The 12,370-nt window shown below is 37.3% G+C and overlaps 3 protein-coding genes and 1 long non-coding RNA gene across 4 annotated transcripts; 1 reads left to right on the forward strand and 3 right to left on the reverse strand.

Moving 5' to 3' along the window:
• On the forward strand, positions 1-4,906 carry LOC140984363 (ankyrin repeat protein SKIP35-like). The gene is made up of 4 exons (XM_073451734.1): positions 1-124; positions 298-1,306; positions 2,607-3,039; positions 3,824-4,906. The coding sequence occupies exons 2-4, from the start codon at positions 606-608 to the stop codon at positions 4,715-4,717; spliced, it is 2,028 nt and encodes a 675-aa protein (XP_073307835.1). The 5' UTR covers positions 1-124; positions 298-605; the 3' UTR covers positions 4,718-4,906.
• A 333-nt stretch (positions 4,907-5,239) lies between these two features.
• On the reverse strand, positions 5,240-5,764 carry LOC140983951 (protein AUXIN-REGULATED GENE INVOLVED IN ORGAN SIZE-like). Its single transcript, XM_073451104.1, has 2 exons — positions 5,444-5,764; positions 5,240-5,275 (listed from the first exon to the last, which is right to left on the reverse strand). Exons 1-2 carry the CDS (start codon positions 5,762-5,764, stop codon positions 5,240-5,242), a joined length of 357 nt encoding a protein of 118 aa, XP_073307205.1.
• A 150-nt stretch (positions 5,765-5,914) lies between these two features.
• LOC140985102 (uncharacterized) lies at positions 5,915-6,786 on the reverse strand. The gene is made up of 2 exons (XR_012176698.1): positions 6,311-6,786; positions 5,915-6,046 (listed from the first exon to the last, which is right to left on the reverse strand). It is a non-coding gene; the product is annotated as an uncharacterized lncRNA (long non-coding RNA).
• A 3,823-nt stretch (positions 6,787-10,609) lies between these two features.
• On the reverse strand, positions 10,610-12,350 carry LOC140985101 (2-alkenal reductase (NADP(+)-dependent)-like). The gene is made up of 4 exons (XM_073452857.1): positions 12,221-12,350; positions 11,624-11,790; positions 11,432-11,514; positions 10,610-11,229 (listed from the first exon to the last, which is right to left on the reverse strand). Exons 1-4 carry the CDS (start codon positions 12,318-12,320, stop codon positions 10,851-10,853), a joined length of 729 nt encoding a protein of 242 aa, XP_073308958.1. The 5' UTR covers positions 12,321-12,350; the 3' UTR covers positions 10,610-10,850.
• Positions 12,351-12,370: the final 20 nt, after the last annotated feature.

Raw genomic sequence — 12,370 nt, forward strand, 5'->3', positions numbered from 1 at the left:
GAAAACAAAACAAAAAAAAAAACAGAAAAGAACAGGCAAGGCAAAGGGCCTTCTTCCACACAAAAGGCAACCACCCTCAATAGGTTCTTGCTTCTCTTCCCTCTCTCTGCTTATAATTATTCAGGTATGTTCAATTTATCTATGTCTACATTTCTTTGTTTTTGTTTTCCTTTTGTAATCTCTAGTAATTTTTAATTACGGTGATGTGTGTGGGATTGATTGGGTTTCATCAATTGGTTGCGAGTTTTTTTTTTAAATGGAATTTTTTTGTTAATTTGGATGACCTGATGCCTGTAGGTTTTTGGTTGCTGGTGGATTGATCTTGGAAAAATTTGGAGATTCAGGGTTTTGGAGTTTCTCAGAATTTTCGGATAGGTGAATTCTATTTGGTGACTGTCAAATATTTCTAATTTGATGAAACGTTTGATAGTCTATAGGTGAGAAAATTGAAGGTTTGGATTTGGGAAAAATTTTCAGAGCCAGATCAGCATGTGTTATCTGGGTTTGTTGGATAGTTGTCTCGGTGGTGGGGGGTTGAGGTTTCCTCTGTGCGTATTCCAATGGTTGATGGTTGTATGAAGTTGATTTAGGACGTGGAAGAAAGGATGGCGCCAGAGAACGTTTTTGCTTTAGGAAGAGAAAGTGAGACTGCAAATGAAATAGGAAGTCAAGTCTTTGATAGAGGGGATGAGATTAATATGGAAGAACCTCAGTGTTCTGAGAAAGTAACAGCGATGGAAATGGAAACTGCTGAGGCTGGATTCTCAAGCCAGAGCAACGAGAAGGAACATGGGGTGAGTCATTCAGTACTTAGTTCAGAGAAGGTGGAGGAAGGAAGGCACGCCAATGTGGTTTTCTCAAGAGAATCTCCTCTTCAAATTAAAGAAGATTTGAGTATGAATGCTTTTAGTTCAGGTGCAGAGAAACTTAAAGCCAGATTAGCTGCTACTGATCGTAAGAAAGGGAAAAACGAGAGGAAGCTCAGTCGACAGGATAGAATTGAGTTAGGTCGTGTGTTTCAAGGGGCTGTGAGTTCTTATAATTGGGAACTCGCGGACAGTCTGATCTTGTTGGCGGATCCTCAGACTCTGAACGATGCATTGTGCATTTCTTTGGACTCGATCTGGTTCTTGAGCACACGCCAAGAATTGTATGGAATCAATAAACTAATCAAGAATATAATTACCAACGGGGCTTATGATTTTACTCGAGCTGCACTTAGGACGTCATTTCTTGCTTCTTGTGTTTCTGCTTGCCAGAGCCGATCAATTAGCTTGGCAGACACGGTCACTGTGATGGCACAAAGGTAAAAACTTCTTTGTTTTAGTAATCATGTGAGCAAGATGAATTATTCATTATTTTCCAGCTATGGCAATTGGCATACAATCTTAATTGAATTTTTTTCGATAGTTACATGATTTAGTGCCCATTTTTTAAGTGAACATATCTTTTATCTCAGTTAAAAATGCACATTTTCCAGTATTAAATATCTGTCATCAATTGAAGATGGGACTAAGGCACGTGGGCCCCTTGGTCTGTGGCTTGAGGCAAGCTGCATGTTTTATTGAATCGAGGATCTTGAAGCCTAAGAATTTAAAATCTGGAAACATTATATACTTTAATAAAAACCTATTGAACAATAAGAGACAAATTGTTCATCTTGCACTAGCAGATATGAAAATATAATTAGACTGCATGTCATTCAGTAATTGGATTTGCAATCCGTAAACATATAACACATCAAGCATTAAGGTACATCAAGGTGAGTGATGTAGGCTGTATCTAGGTGCTTTTTAATTGTTATTTTTGTATTATCATGGAGCAGATGAGGGACATACGACCAGCTGTAGTGTTGATCTCCATGATTCAAACTAGAACATAGGCTTTTTAATGTAAACAAAAGAGGAGAAAGAAAAAGAATACTTATCAAAAAGTACCGTCTGAATAAATCCACATTCGTTTAGTTTATATTTAAACTATGAACCTTGGACGTGGAATGCTTTTGAGTCCTGCTAATATACCTAGCTCTTTAATTTTCAAACACCTTCTGATTGGACTCTAAATATAATCTCCTCTGCTTGATGAGGATCCTTTGTGCTTTTGAGAAATATACAGGTGTCCCTCATCCTGTTTTGTTGCTTTTAGTTACTTATGCTTGCATGATAAACCTTGATTCACCGTTCCTATTAGGTGTGCCAAGGAATGCACTGCTACAAGGCTACACATCTCCGTGTACTATGCCTAAGCATGACCCTATTGTGCTTCTAGTCTTACATATGCTTGCATAATCAACCTTGATATCATGATTCCTATTAGCTGTGCTAAACAATATACTGCTACAAGGCTACACATCATGTATATGGGGCCTAAGTATGCCTCTTTTATGCTTTTTACAATAATGGCTTAAACAATTAACTGAGCATTCTGGAGTCCATATGATGTGGCCAAAATGCAATCGAGATCTTGGCTGCTTCCCCTAGCTTGGTGTGAAGTCGACGTACTTAATTTGTATGTTAGATGAGAATTAACACTCCCCGTAACTTCTCCATACAGTTTGCAGGCATTTTTGCATGTGCTTTTAGAGATTTTTTCCTTCGTCCTATCAGGTTGCACGAAAGGCTCCAGGAATGTAATGGCGATGAAGTTTTGAAGGCAGAAGCTGGTGCCAAGGTTCAAAAGTTTACTGAATGGGCGCTTAAATGTATAAGTTTCCATTCTCGTTGCCAAGGAAATAGGGACAAGGTTGGTAGTAATGCAGCTGCCGGTATCCAGCTACAATTATCTGCTTTTAAGACCTTTCTCGAAATAACCGGCAACCATCTTACTGGGAAGGATTTTACCGAAGCATTTGACGCAGCTTGCTTTCCACTTACACTTTTCTCTAGCTCCTTTGATCCTGGTTGGGCCTCGGGTATATCAGCTACTGCAATCCGAGGATTATTAGGCATGCTGGTTGAGGGGGGTGCAGACAATGTTAACCAATGTTTTCTTGAGGCCTCACGTTTTGGGAGCACAGAGCTTGTTCGTATTTTGTTGCAGGTAATCTACTTGGTATGTTTGTTTGAGAACTAGTATCATTACTATTAAATTGTGTCAAGCCTCTGACCATTTTAAGATTGTGCCCCTGCAATTTTTCGCAACATGGAATATACCCCCTTCACTCTCAATCAAACTTGGTCAACTTGTATCCTGAGCCCAGTCATGTGCCTTTTGGGGTTTTAGTAAATATAAAACATTGTGGGACTGCACCTAGCACCGTTCAAGGTAAATGAAACGTGTATCAACTGGCTAGGGAGAACTTGGTGTGGCTGAGGTACCAAGTTTTCAAGGTCTTGAGTTCAATACTACCTTAAGATGGGAATACTCTGTAGTATCTTTGGTCCTTTTCCATTAGCATTTTACGGTTTAAGTTTAAACTCACGTCTAGGGAGAACAGAAATTGCTGTTGTCATGCTGTATGAAAATGTAAACCAAGGTAGTCATGTAGTCATTTATAATATTTTCTTGTTGAAATCTGCCCGCATTTGAGACTGATACGACGAATTGAATTTTAATAGCTACGGGCTTTGATATGGTGCTCTGTTGACCAGCAATAGTTATAATAATTGTTTTTTAGAATGCTGCCCGTGTTCATATAACATGATGTTAATTTTCCTCGTTTTATGCTTCAAAACGATGTCATTACCCTCGTTTCCTTTGCATGTTATACCCTAAGTTTTGCAGCAAGCCCTTGCATCATTTTTATCTTGCACTTGTTAGCTTTAACCTGGATAAAAATCTATCACTTAATTTTAATTTGTTCTGATTTACTTTGGGGTGCTAGATTGCGCAAAGAAACAGCTTGGATGTGGATGTTGACCTGGCTCTAGGTTTTGCTTCACATTATGGTAAAATTAGCACAATGGAGTGCCTAGTGGAGGAGGGTAATGCTATGGCTTTCTTGGGTCCACTGATGAGAGCCGCTGAGAGGGGTTGCATGCCAGTTGTCGAGTGGTTTGTTCAAAGGGACTGTCGTGATATGGAACTTTGTCTCGCCCTTACAGCTGCTATATCTTGTAATCAAATCAAGGCTGCTGCATATCTTCTTCCTCATGTTCCGCAGCACGTTCTTGCTGCCCTCAGCATTGAAATTCTCAAGGCTGCTGGCGACCGAAGTGGTGGCTCTCTTGACGGGGTTGCATTCCTACTGCATTCAAATTTTTTAAGAGATCCTGCAGCTACTTATTCTGTTGCTGACAGCATTGCCAACTCCAATGATGAGGCTATTGCTCCTGCGCTCAGGGTTTTTCTTCAAGAATATTGGTCCGAGGCAGCTTTCTTGGATGGACGGAGGCAAGGAGAAGTTCATTTCTCCAACTTCGTACGTATTTCGAAATGGGGTGAATCTCCAATATGTTTAAGGGATCTGCCAGGGCCCTTGAGGGTGGCGATAGCTTACCTGCCGCTTTATAGGGAGTGCATCAAGTCAAGAGGGTGCTTGCTATCACAAAGGCATCGGGGGCAGCTTGTAGAAGCTGCAAGAAGACTTGGAGGCGTGGTTCTAGACAAACCTGGCGATGGGAGAGAGTTGCTGGCCGTTTTGGAGCATCATCTTCCTCCATTTTGCTCAATGCCACCGGTCACGTGGCTTAGTAAGACGGGGTCCCATGAGTTCTTGAAAATCAATCCGTCTCTTTCACTCGACTTCTCTTTCTCTCATGTTACAGATAATAATTGAATGAAGATTTTAGATCTTTGGTTGCCTGCACTTCGCTGATACTGAACATGCTTGAATGTAAGTGAAGAAAAGCTTATGCGATGACGTGACATGTATGCATATTGGCCGGTCTAATTTTGCTTTTTATATTTGAAATAAATGGTGAAAACGCAACAATATTTTCTTATAATAATATGATTATAATACCAATTCTGTTGCCAACCTTTTTTCTACTGAGGCCTTGTCCAAAATTTAATTCCATTTTTTATTCAACTAATATTTATGAGCACCGTCTTATATGTATTTGATTTTAAATATAATCACATTCCAACTGGCTCAATTTGTTTGTTTGTTTGTTTTTTTTTTTTGGAAAAAGCTTTAGACTCGTTGAAAAAGGTCACATCCCTATTTGGATGCATCCCTTGCCAATAGAGGATATTTGAAGAAGCCCCCGATGTTATTTTTTGCCATCACTCAAATCTTGATTTATTTCATTCCTATGCAGGGGAAATTGTTTGACAAATTATTGCATCTACACTCCAGTTATTTCGAACCAAGATAAACAAAGCAATATATCATCTAAAAAAAAAACAAGAAAAGAACCAGTATGGTGACAATATGCAGGTCAGATTACGTGATCAATCGCCATAGCAAGAAATAAACTAAAGAACCATACAGAAATCAATGTGGCAATGGTAGATTCTCAAATTTTTTGCTATATGGTTACTAGACATATCTATAAGTCACCTCTCGGACATTAGATGGCATGAAAGCCAAGACCATAAGTACGGCTAAAATGCATATGGGCAGCAGAAGCAGCATGAATGGCGGGGGAGGAAGTGGTGGAAGTATGAGCGGCAATATCAGCAACGACGCTGTAAGGCAAACCAGCAGAAACAAAGGTTTGAGTGTGAAATAACGGGACATTCTCGTGCCATATTGGTTGCTGCTCTTCCTCAAAGGATTAGGAGCTTGATTCTTGATAATGCTGTTCAAGTAAGGATCTTGAAGATTTATGAAACCTTTAGACAATCCCATGTTCTCCGTTTTCTCCTCTTGTCCACTCATTTGTGTAAATACAATCACTCGGACTCACTTAGCAAATTCTTGAGATCAAGTGGCTATATTCTTGGAAAGTAGGATTAATTAATATCGAGAAATGGACGATGAATTCAAGATCTCTTTATGCCGCGGAAGAACCTCAAGTTTCACTCAGTGCAGCACAAGTTTTGGCTGAGACCACAGCTCATCCCCCAAGAATCAAATCCAACTGCCATAGAAGATCATCCAGCATAATCAGATTCAGTTAGCAGAGAAGTGAACATATCTTTTATGCGTCAAGGGCCTGATCTGTAGGGGCCAAATTCAAAGGCAAGAAAACAATTGGCATAATTTCTACTTTTTTCACACAAAAAAAATGATCCAGATACAATCTTAACACAAAATCATGACCAAATTAAATCCATCAGATTCTCTACAAAAAAGGGTAAAAGCCAAAATAATCAAACCAAGCATCGCAAGATATAGGTAAATTATACAGAAAACTTGTACGAAAAAATTCAAAAAAGGAAAGTGATATAAAAAAGCTCAAAGTATGTATATATAAATACACACCTATAATGTCTCTGAATCCCTTCCAGAAAACCAAGCTAATCACAAATAATGCACCAAGAAACACAAAATACTCTTTCTTTTCAGGTCAAAACTCTCTGATATCTTTTTGCTCCTCAAGATTATAACCTCACACTTGATCTTTGTAAGGATGGATGGAGAAGGTTAACAAGAAAACCAAAACCCAATACAAAATATTTTCAGTTCTGCGCTGTCTTTGTACAGGGAATGGAGTTTTGATGAAGAAGATTTGGCCGATAACAAAAAGTGATGGAACGACAATGAACAATGCAGAGTCTTTTGTTCTGTCGCTACTATGTGATACGGGAGTTTGGTGAACCTGCCTTCATTTTATTAATATAACTTAATATTTATATGGATTTGAGGGTGACGTTTATCCATGGACGAGTGATCATGATTCATCATTCAGCACAAGTCTAATAATTTACGACGATATAAACCTCTCAAAATAAACGGAGATGTTTGAATTCGATCTTAGTTGATAACAAAAAAATCGACCATCAATGTTTTCAAAATACTCATTTCAATCTTACATTAAAATTTTAATAATGTGTATATATATAATCATAATCCAAAAAGGTAATATTAGATATTTTTTAAAAAATTATATAGGTATGTAAATTTTGAATGATATTTAAGAAGACATGACTTGTCACATGTGTTTTGTGTGAAAGGGGAAAGAGGGAAAGGGGTTGGATTCAGTGAATGAACAAATTAAAGTCCAAGTTGGGAGGCTTTATGATTTTGAATTTGAAGACCAAGGTGCTTCACCTCTGGACATTCTTTCTTTGCATACTTTTTTTTTTTTAAATGGTAATCGCTGCATATTTCAGGCAAATTGGGAAAAAAAATTTTAATTACAGAAAAAACAGTATATCTAAAACTAATGATTTGTCTAAATATTCGGTTCGGTGCATTGTGCCATTTAATATGAATTTTGGTAATTCTGAAACACGTAATTCATTGGCCAAACCGAACCTCAATTACGCAACTTTTTCGCTCGTTTACATCGTATATTGCTCTTTGTGTGTATTGTTTAGAGAATAATGCTAAATGTACAGCTAATATATAGTTACAGCGATATTTATAACCATTATATCCGAGATTTTACTGTTACATCGCGATATTTTGTATTTCATATATAGTGAAATTTTGACAAATTGAATTTTTGCATTGAATTCTTTGTGTTGTACAAATTGATATACAAATATGGATGTACATGTAGCATCACTCTTGTTTAGATGAGTGATGGTATATATACATCCATATTTGTACAACAAAAAAAATTCAATGTAAAAATTCAATTTGTCAAAATTTCACTATATATAGAATACAAAATCTCGCGATATAACAGTAAAATCTCGCAATATAATAGTTGTAAATATCGATGTAACGATATATTGGTTGTACCTTTAGCATTATTTAGTTTAAATATACAGTGAAACATATCTAAATTAATACTCGATAAAGTAATAATCTCTCTAATATAATATATTTTTTCGGTTTCGACTTGAACCAATTTGATTAATCATTTCGTTAAAACTTTTAACTTAAATTTTGGTCGAAATATATAATTATATTAACAATATATGAGGATATAAAACATCAAGTAAATAACAAGTACTCCACCCATTTCCATTTTAATTCAACTCTCAATTTTAAAAAAAAATCGATAAATTAATGAATCGAGTTGCCGTAAATATCCCCATCTCCGAACTCGCCGGCCATGCATGTAATCGTACAAAGGGATTTTTAAAACTATTATTAAACTCGTATTTTTCAAGACCTACTTGTTAATTGCGTGATTAAATTAACAAGTGGTTGTAAGTTAGCCAAATCACACCACCCATTATTCAAATTTGTAATCAGTACTCACCCATCACTCTGCAAATTAAGAAACATCATTTCGTTCTCGATTTAGATTGTATACGATCGTGACGCCGGAATAAGTTTACAGAAGAGACTCGAATGTATAGAACAATCGAATCCACCACTCATTATTATGAACATATTTATGCTTAATATCATTATAATTTGATAGATACATGCAATTAATAAGTTAATAATCATATATATATATGTTTGTATATTGTAAGAGAGTTTGATTAATTTAAGGAAACACAGGCAAGTTGTAAGCATGCAAAGGAGCAAGTAGCAAATATACAAAGGCAAAAGGTTAGTAAAGTGAATTAATTACTATGAGAATTGTGTGTTCTCCCATTTGTTTGTACATTATGCTCTTTCACCAACTGGAAACAATATAATATCTTGGGCTCTGATACCAACACACACTTGCCATTTTTTTTAACAAAAAAATTGTTCCAATTACCATACTTTCAGCACAACTAGACAATATATAAATATCACTAATTAGCTTGTGTGAGGATAGATTAATCCAAATTGTTGACATATTTAATATGGTCTTAAGTTACATGATGACGGGGATAGCCATTGATATGTTGTTTTTTCATTATGGTGAATAAACATCATCGCCACGAATTTAAACGGGGTCGTCGGAAATTTTTTTTTTGGAGGGATGAGATTTGAGAAGCTTAAGTTTTTGGATGCACTATTTGATTGAAGTTTTCTTTGTTACATATTTATATATTTACAGGGAGGAAAGAAAAATATGTAAAGACAGAAGGGGAAAGAGAATTATTTGGTTAAAATGAAAAAGAAATGGGCAGGGGTAACGTCGTCAATTAAGAATGGAAAGAATTGACAAAGAGTCGTCAATTTCCTCTTTATTTTTGGGTGGAAATGTGAAAGAGCAGAGTATCCCACATAGGCAATTTATCATACTCAATAACAGTTAATAATAAGGTTCGCAGAGAAATTGGACGCCGAGCTCAGTAGCGAGAGCCTGTGACCCAAGTGGGGGCATTGGGATGATTGAACGTTGGTCTAATCCAATTGTTCGGTCTTAATGGTTGCGATAATCTGGCCCGCCCAATCCAAGCGGGGAGTTTGAGCCTTGCGGTCCACACGAAGGTATGGGCCTCATTGTACCTAGAGTGGAGGGCATTGCGTCAGGCTGGTTTCACAGAGCAGCGACAACCTCCCGCTCTTTGCAGTGGAAGGATAACGGGCTGATGCAACCTTGGGCCGCTAAAGGACAGATGGACTGGCCTCAATTGAACAATCATCCCTTTTGCTTTTTTTCCTAATTTGGATTGGATTTTTAATTATTATTGATAACTTAAAAATATTTTTTTCCCTCGGTAGTACGCCTCTATGCTTCTCATGTCCTCCCAATATCCATCAAATTGATAGGCCTGAACCTACAAATTTCGATAAGATGAAAATTATTAAAACAAAACTTTGACATATGAAGAGTGATTGTCTTTGCAAGCAATGCTCTCATATGACCGCATACGACAACACTCTTATTGCAGGTTCATTACAATCTGATTATGTGAGCTTGGATGACAGAGGTGTTTACTCGGTGCCAAATATTATAGGCAGCGGCGGGTCCATGAATAATAACTCATATTTTGGGTGGGAGTCAACATCAGGCTCAGCTTCCGGATACCACAGGTAATCAAAAAATGTTCATTGCATTTTAGCTACCTTTTTAGGTTAACCTCGGAGCGTGATCAAAGATTTTGGAGAACCTCTATCATATCACCAAGGCACAATTTTTACATCACCTTTTCAAGTATATCTTGACACATTTGAACCATCGCGAGTAAAGTACGTAATTGGCTGATGCAGACTGGAAATCAATCATCCCGCCCCCACAATTGAACCATGGCGAATTCAGATTCTGGGTTTCGGGTAGCACGGGAAAATGCCTCACAGTTTTCGGAGGAAAGAGTGCGAAACGAACAGTAGGCATTGCAGACTGTGAGTTCGATGGTTCCAACACATTCCAGCTCTTTGCTTTCCGCTTTCACTACCACAAAGCTTTTTGTAGCTGCGGGAAGTACAATGAGTAATAATTATTCATACACAATACTCTATTTATTATCGTATCGATTAGGCTCGATACAGGCTCTGTGACTCAAGAATGTATCGAATGTCAAATTCTTAATCTTGAATGGGAGAAATAAAAGAAGCATTATGTGTGCATGCATCTACTTCACGTAGAATTCGCATCTACAATTTAGAATTTTACCAGCTATCCGTTACTGCAAAATAAATTTGAGAAAAGAACGAAAAGTGACTGAAGATATATGTTTCCAAACGTGAGTGAATGCAACAGGAGAGAATGCCAAGTAAACAAGTAATGTTTCACTTGGTAAGATAAATATATAATAAGTAATTATCAAGAAGCACTACTGTACTAGAAACTAAACAATTATTGGCTTCACTGTATGATATTTGTTTTTTGATACTTGTTTTTCGTACTTAAGTCAGAGCATAAGGCAGCAATATCCCCATTGTCACAGGGGAATTTGTTTCGAAATGGACGAAATAGGTTAGCATGACTGAAATATTACATGTATAGCCATGTTGATGGAATTATTACAATCAAGCAAACTCAGGTATATATGATAAAATTCCTTCGAACATAACCACCCTACTCACGAGCAACAACCACGACTTGCTTTCCAACGTTACGACCAGAGAAGAGCCCTATAAGGGCGTTTGGTGCGTTCTCTAGGCCTTCGGCTATGTCTTCAACGTACGTAATCTTTCCTTGTTTCATGAGGGGCAAAACCATCTCCAAATACTTTGGATAGTGGTGATAGTAGTCTAATACAATAAATCCTTCCATACGAATTCGTTTTGTCACCAAGCAGAACAAGTTCTTCACGCCTTCTTGCTCCTCAAGGTTGTATTGTGAAATCATCCCACAAACAGCAATTCGACCCTTCATTTTCATGTTAAGGAGCACTGCGTCGAGCATGTTTCCACCGACATTTTCAAAGTATATATCAATTCCATCGGGGAAATACCTAATCATTGTAACATCATCCAACATATGGCACATACGATGATAAATAACATACAATGAAAAGGGAATGATGCACGTGGGAAAAGAAAAAAGATAGAATGCGTGTGTAAAATTCAAGAAAAACCTGCTTTTCGGATACAAGTGACACTACGTACCATAGTTTATCACACTAGATTATGGCAATACGAAGGTAAAATTTTCACCTTTTCAAAGCTGCATTCAAATCGGGTTCTTCTTTATAGTTGAAAGCATCGTCAAAACAAAATTTGTTCTTCAAAAGGTCCACCTTCAACAAAATAAATATCATCATAATCAAGCAAATAACAAGTACTGCAAAGCGTGGTGTAAAGAAGAGTGTGCGTGCGCGGACGCATGTATTTGAGGACGTCAATCACCTTATCTTTGGTTCCTGCACTTCCAACAACATAGCACCCAAACAACTTTGCAAATTGTCCGACAAGTTGACCAACCGCTCCAGATGCAGCGGAAATGAACACGGTCTCTCCCTTTTTGGGAGAGCATACCTCATAAAAACCACAGTAAGCAGTAATTCCAGGCATGCCTAAGTAAAAGAGAAGTATACTGAATAAATAACAAGAAGGCCGAGAATCAGTATTTAATTTTAATTTAATCAATTAGTCTCATTTAAAATCATAATCCAGTTGTACATTAAATTAATTCTTTGTGTACCTAAAACCTTTGGCACAGTATCCAGAAAGGTATATCAATATATTTTTCGAGTTTAGAAAGTTTCATTCATTCTTTGGTATAGCTCATCTATCAGAGATCCTATATTCATCAATGGAGTTGTGGACTTCTTTTCCAAAACAAACTTATGTAACTTAACCTGAAAGATTGAGCGTGAAATGATTCATACTTCTATTCGACGGTTTACTTTGTAGTTTTCATCGCTCAAAGCAATTCGAGTTCAAGTAATCAAGGCAACACATACCATCCAAATGATGTCGTATCGATGAGACGGGGTTACATACCAAGGATTCCGGTATAATAAGATAGAGGTACATCTGTATGCTGAATCTTAAAAACTCCCTCCGCAGATTTGATGAGGGTATACTCCTCCCAGCCTGTCATGCCCAAAATCAGGTCACCATTCTTGAAATTGGGATGAGTAGAATCCACAA

Source organism: Primulina huaijiensis, chromosome 9, assembly GCF_012295235.1.
Source record: "Primulina huaijiensis isolate GDHJ02 chromosome 9, ASM1229523v2, whole genome shotgun sequence".
NCBI lineage: Eukaryota > Viridiplantae > Streptophyta > Magnoliopsida > Lamiales > Gesneriaceae > Primulina > Primulina huaijiensis.

Coding starts and splice junctions, on each gene's coding strand:
- LOC140984363 (XM_073451734.1), top strand. CDS start 606: ATGGCGCCAGAGAACGTTTTTGCTTTAGGAAGAGAAAGTGAGACTGCA. Junction 1,307..2,606: donor GTCACTGTGATGGCACAAAG/GTAAAAACTTCT, acceptor TCGTCCTATCAG/GTTGCACGAAAGGCTCCAGG. Junction 3,040..3,823: donor TTGTTCGTATTTTGTTGCAG/GTAATCTACTTG, acceptor TTGGGGTGCTAG/ATTGCGCAAAGAAACAGCTT.
- LOC140983951 (XM_073451104.1), bottom strand. CDS start 5,764: ATGAGTGGACAAGAGGAGAAAACGGAGAACATGGGATTGTCTAAAGGT. Junction 5,276..5,443: donor TGCCATCTAATGTCCGAGAG/GTGACTTATAGA, acceptor TTTTTTTTTTAG/ATGATATATTGCTTTGTTTA.
- LOC140985101 (XM_073452857.1), bottom strand. CDS start 12,320: ATGACAGGCTGGGAGGAGTATACCCTCATCAAATCTGCGGAGGGAGTT. Junction 11,515..11,623: donor GTGCAGGAACCAAAGATAAG/GTGATTGACGTC, acceptor ATTTTGTTGAAG/GTGGACCTTTTGAAGAACAA. Junction 11,230..11,431: donor TTGAATGCAGCTTTGAAAAG/GTGAAAATTTTA, acceptor TACAATGATTAG/GTATTTCCCCGATGGAATTG.